The following is a 6,150-nucleotide window of genomic DNA, read 5'->3' on the forward strand; positions in this document are numbered from 1 at the left end:
CATAAATCTTAAAGAATAAAAATAGTAAGTTTGGCTGGGCACGGTGGCTCATGCCTGTAATCCCAGTACTTTGGGAGGCCTAGATGGGCGGATCACCTGAAGTCGGGAGTTCGAGATCAGCCTGGCCAACATGGTGAAACCCTGTTTCTACTAGAAATACAAAAATTAGCCAGGCATGGTGGCAGGTGCCTGTAATCCCAGCTACTTGGGAGGCTGACACAGGAGAATCACTTGGACCCGGGAGGTGGAGGTTGCAGTGAGCCAAGATTGCACCACTATACTCCAGCATGGGGGCAGAGTGAAACTCCATCTCAAGAAAATAAAAAAAATAATAAAATCTATGAGGGTAAGGAACAGGTTAAATTCACCATTACAACTAACACAGATCTTGGCACAGAGGAGAAATGAATTTTTATTCTGTCTATCAAAATTAATATAAAATAATAAATTTCCCCTGTCTTTCCTGAATTTGTGCAAAGCAGGACAAAAGAGGTGTATTTGGTTATTATAAAACTAATACAATTTAGACACAAGGAAAAAATTACCTCATATTCTTGGTTCTGCCCCTAAATGATACCGAGGCAGAAACAACTACTAGTGGTAGGAAACACGTTTCTCATAGGAGGAGGGCATATGGTGCATTTCCACTGTCATGCATTTTATGTATTATGACCTCAATTCTCAAGTTTATGAAGGCCTTTATAAAGATCATTCTTATCTGTGACCCCAGCATAGCCTAGTGCCCTATACAAAAAAATTTCTGACACTGACAACAGCAAGGCATCATAATGAATTTGTCACTATTCATTAAGAGAAATTGGTGGCTTCTGTCAATCTCCTAAAATTATTATCTTAAATAATTCAGTGGATATGAGGGATTGGTTCAGGTTTTTCAGGTAGAACAAATAAAGACAACTATCATCTTCACAACCATGTAGCCATGAACAGTAGAAATAGCAGGTCGAAAATCACAATCTGGGCTTGAATCTCAGTTGCATCTCTAGCTGCGTGATCTGGGATAAAGTACTTAAGAATACCTGAACCTCTGTTTCCTCATCTGCCACACGAAGTAGTAATAACTACCTCACAAAATTATCAATTACTGTACAAAAATATTGAGCCACATATTTGAAAATGTTTATTACGAACTATGTGTTAGCACTCTATGCTCTCATAAAGTTAGTGTTTCACAAACTAAAATCAAAAGCAGGCAGGATTTTATTTTATTTTTTATTTATTTATTTATTTATTTATTTATTTTGAGACGGAGTTTTACTCTTGTTGCCCAGGCTGGAATGCAATGGCATGACCTCGGCTCACCACAACCTCTGCCTGCTGGGTTCAAGTGATTCTCTTGCCTCAGCCTCCTGAATAGTGGGGATCACAGGCGCATGCCACCATGCCCGGCTAATTTTTGTATTTTTAGTAGAGATGGGGTTTCACCGCGTAGACCAGGCTGGTCTCAAATTCCTGGCCTCGAGTGATCCACCTGCCTCGGCCTCCCAAAGTGCTGGGATTACAGGCATGAACCACCGCACCTGGCCTGCTCTCTTTTTTCTTTCTTTCTTTCTTTTATTTTATTTTTTAATGACCAGAAGAGTATTGAATACATCAAACCTGCTCTTTAACCACAGACAAGTCACTTAGCCTTTCTGGGTTTACTTCTTTATCTAGAAAATGGGATTTAAAAAATTACTTCCAGCTCCAAATGTTTTATGAATTTTATGAACTAAAAGTATCACAGAAAAAAATTTTAAAAAGTTGAGGCCAGGCACGGTGGCTCAAGCCTGTAATCCCAGCACTTTGGGAGGCCGAGACGGGAGGATCACAAGGTCAGGAGATCGAGACCATCCTAGCTAACACGGTGAAACCCCGTCTCTACTAAAATACAAAAAATTAGCCGGGTGCGGTGGCGGGCGCCTGTAGTCCCAGCTACACGGGCGGCTGAGGCAGGAGAATGGCGTGAACCCGGGAGGCGGAGCTTGCAGTGAGCCGAGATTGCGCCACTGCACTCCAGTCTGGGCCACAGAGCCAGACTCCGTCTCAAAACAAAAAATAAATTAATAAATAAAAAATAAAAAGTTGAAATATTTACTCTATAAAACTTCAGACTCACATTTTGATTAAGCTATTATCTAAAAGTAACAAGCCACATTTTTTTCTATACTTCTCCATAAGGGGTAAAAAATAAATCATGTATACATGAAGTCAGGTATATAGATAGGCAGTATACTACACTATATATTAGTAGATAAAAATTATTTTTGGATAAAGAATGATGTTTAGTCGTAACTCTTTGAGGTTATGTAAATAATCCTTGGCATATGAAGATAGTCCCTTCTGAGCCATTTACTGAGTCTAATCACATATATTAGTTTCCTTTATCCATCATAACTCTTTGAATGACAGTTTCCCAAAAATAAACAAGCAAGACAAGTCTCCTTGTCTCCAAGGAAGGCTAACAATAGGCAAGAGTGATGAGCTACAGTAGATGTAACTAACTCAGATGCTTTCAGAGGCCCAGGCAATATAACTAAACATGTGAAGCAGCTTTATGTAATGCAATAGATAATGGTTGGTCAGTGGCAACAGAAGATGCCTTGTCTTGCCTAAAAGCATTCTAATTAAAAAATAGTTTTTAAACCACTGAGCTGGCCAAACAAAACACATCTATTAGCAGACCATTAATCACCTTGGTTTATACTTGTTTTTTTGTTTTTGTTTTTGAGACAGGGTCTCACTCTGTCACCCAAGCTGAGTGCAGTCGTGCAACTGGGCTCACTACAGCCTCTACCTCCTGGGCTCAAGCAATCCTCCCACCTCAGCCTCCCAAGTAGTTGGAACTACAGCACATGCTACCAGGCTCAGCTAATTTTTAAATGTTTACTTGTAGAGATGGAGTCTTACTATGTTGCCCAGGCTGGTTTCAAACTCCTGGACTCAAGTGATTTTCCCCTGCCTCAGCCTCCCTAAGTACTGGGATTACAGGCGTAAGCGACAGTGCCTGGTCACCTTCTTTTTTTTCTAACATAAGCAATTTGTGGTTTTTCTTTTAGGAAAGATAAACATCTTTCTTTATGGAATATATAGTACTTCAAAACTATTCCGGCTGTCCAAGAACCTGGTTGAATTTAAAGAAAACATTTTAAAATAAAAAGTACTTCCATAATTTGAAAAAATAAATTTAAAACTTTAAAACTTTACTCTTATTACTAGTTTTAATTCAACATTCAACACATAAAAACTGGGCACTTACTACATGCTAAAGTATTGTCAATATCCTTTAAGATAAGAGAGATACTGGTGTATTGGTTTTGTGTAGTTATGTAGATTTATTTACTACTAGAATAATAATTCTCTGCTTAAAAAAACTTTTCAATCCAAATGTTATTATATATCTATCTATAAATATTTATTTTACCTGGGAGAAAATGCTTAATCAAGAAAATTGCGATAAATAATGATGGGTTTAAAACAGAAACCACTGTCAGTCAACACGTTGATGCTTTTCAGATCTAGATCTTTAGACTTGTGAGAAAATTTCTGTGATGTTCACACTTCCGTAGGGAGTTTTAACTGTCATTCAGAGAGACAGTTACAGAAGAATCATTTTTGAATTAGAGTAATAAATACGATTAGCTGAATTCTCTGGCATTTTTTTCAAGCATTTTCCATTTGCAACTCAAATACATGGTTACTCCCAGAAATTCCACTTTTAGGTATATACCCGTGAGAATTGAAACACAAAAACTTGTACACAAATGTTCATAGCAGCATTATTTATAATAGTGGAAAAAGTAGAAATAAGGCAAATCCCCATAATTAATGAAAAGATAAACAAATGTGGTATATCCATATAATGTGCCACAAAAAAATAAAGTACTGATACATGATACAACATAGATGAACCTTGAAAACATTAAGCTAAATGAAAGAGGCCAGACCAAAAAAAAAAAAGCCATATATTGTTTGAGTCTATTTATATGAAATGTCCAGAATGGATAAATCCATACAGACAAAAAGTAGATGGTAGTGTTTTCAGGGGCTGGAGGAAGGGAAGAATGGGAAGTAACTGCTAATGGATTTAGGACTTCTTTTTGGGGTGATGAAAATATTCTGGAATTAGAAAGTGATGATGATTGAACCACTTTGTGAATATTACTAAAACCACTGAATTGTATATTTTAAGGGTAAACTTTATGGCATGTAAATTATTCTCAATAAAGTAATAAAGAATATGGCTATTATAACCTATTTATATTGGATTTCTAAAAGAATATTTCATATTCTACTAAAAGGTGATAGGACCCTACATATATATATATGTGTATATATATATTCCTGAAAACTATTTTATAACCAAAACTTTGTTTCAAAACATCATTCTCACTATAGTTATAAAACAGAAAACAAAACTAAATTTTTTAAACGTAAATATATTTAAAATATTAAAACACCTAAGAAATGCAATCTATACATATGAAAAACTAAAATATTTATATGCATAACAAGTAGTTGCAACATTATCCATAAGCAGCAGTTAGTGTTTATTTTCCCCATATTTTGGTTTAACACCATAGTGTAGTGGTAGTTCATTCTTTTTAGGAAAATTACATAAAGTACACATAGCATATTATTAGTAAGTTATAGAAGACTGTATAACTGGAAAATTCCAAGTAACAGCATTTCCTCTAAAAACACATCTATTATTAAACAAATTACTTTAAACTAGCAGAGAACAAAATGAGCCTATAATTTATTAAGAACAAGATATATACTCAACTTGCATAAAATTACATATGGCATTTTAAAAAGTCTATTTCTAAAATATCAGTAATTCAGGCAATTGGGATTTCCACAGGAGAGAAATTACCATTAATTTCCTTGTTATGAAGAAAGGTCTGCCTTAAGAACATCACAACGATGTTATTAAGAAATGCTACAGCATACTTTAAAAATCAAAATGTTGAAACATATGCATCAGGATATTCTTTTACTGATACCAGCCCTATAGCAGCATTTCAGAAGGTGATTTAAATCTAATAACTGACTTGGGTTTTTATTCTTTTCTAGAAATACATATTACATGTATAGTTTAGTTAAGAATTTTCATTTCCATTATAAAAGGGAACTTTTCATACTGATTATCTAAAGGTATAAGAAATTAAGTAATTGGATAGTCTAGCACTTTATTAGAAATATACCTACTGACTCCACAAAACAACTTTTACATATAAGCAAATTACTAAAATATCTGAATCGGGAGAAATGAAATAAAATATAGTTAATGGTTTTCTCTTTATCTCTAACTGTAAAAATCCCTTTTGCCTATTTGTTTGACCCGTCTCTATTCATGCAATTTAAAGAACCCTCAAAAGAATTTACACATCTTTATACAGAATTCACATCTACATCAGTAAACTGCCAGTCTTTTTATATTTTCAGTGCCTTATCAAAATATGGGTAACAAAGTTCTTCATTCTATGAGGCAGGAAGATGTTTCCTAAGTACTTCTTTGGATGAAGATGATATAGTATCTGGGAAGGACACCTCAAATTCTATTAGAAGGTCACCACGTTGGTCAGGATTTTTTGGAAATGGCAGCCCATATCCAATAATTCTTCTTCTCATTCCGGGTTTCACAATATCATTTACTGACATAGGTATGTTTCTTCCATCCAGTGTTGGTACATTAATTGAGCAGCCACACAATGCCTAAAATGGACCAAATAAAATAAAATAAACACACTTCAAAACTCAAAAATCTAAGCACAAATATTACCAGATGGTAAAGGATAATACCACTAAGGTAAAACTTTAACCTCCAAAAGAATAACAATATTTTTTTTTTCCTCATTAGAAAATTCCTTCAGAGGTCAGGCGCGGTGGCTCATGCCTATAATCCCAACACTTTGGGAGGCTGAGGCAGGCAGATCACCTGAGGTCAGGAATTCGAGACCACCCTGACCAACATGGAGAAACCTTGCCTCTGCTAAAATACAAAATTAGGCAAGCACAGTGGCGCATGCCTGTAATCCCAGCTACTTGGGAGGCTGAGGCAGAAGAATCACTTGAACCCGAGAGGCGGAGGTTGCAGTGAGCCGAGAATGCACCATCGCACTCCAGCCCGGGCAACAAAATCAAAACTCT

At 35.7% G+C, this 6,150-nt stretch overlaps 1 protein-coding gene across 1 annotated transcript in view; it reads right to left on the reverse strand.

Annotated features, from left to right (window-relative positions):
* Positions 1-3,764: 3,764 nt before the first annotated feature.
* Positions 3,765-6,150, reverse strand: part of LOC108534637 (dnaJ homolog subfamily B member 4) — a 5,334-nt gene continuing 2,948 nt past the window's right edge. Inside the window, exon 2 of the mRNA XM_017880106.1 lies at positions 3,765-5,715. Coding sequence (XP_017735595.1) covers positions 5,482-5,715 — 234 coding nt within the window. The 3' untranslated portion in view covers positions 3,765-5,481. The remainder of the gene's footprint in view (positions 5,716-6,150) is intronic.

This window comes from Rhinopithecus bieti, unplaced genomic scaffold (assembly GCF_001698545.2).
Source record: "Rhinopithecus bieti isolate Rb0 unplaced genomic scaffold, ASM169854v2 scaffold_12238, whole genome shotgun sequence".
NCBI classification, from domain to species: domain Eukaryota; kingdom Metazoa; phylum Chordata; class Mammalia; order Primates; family Cercopithecidae; genus Rhinopithecus; species Rhinopithecus bieti.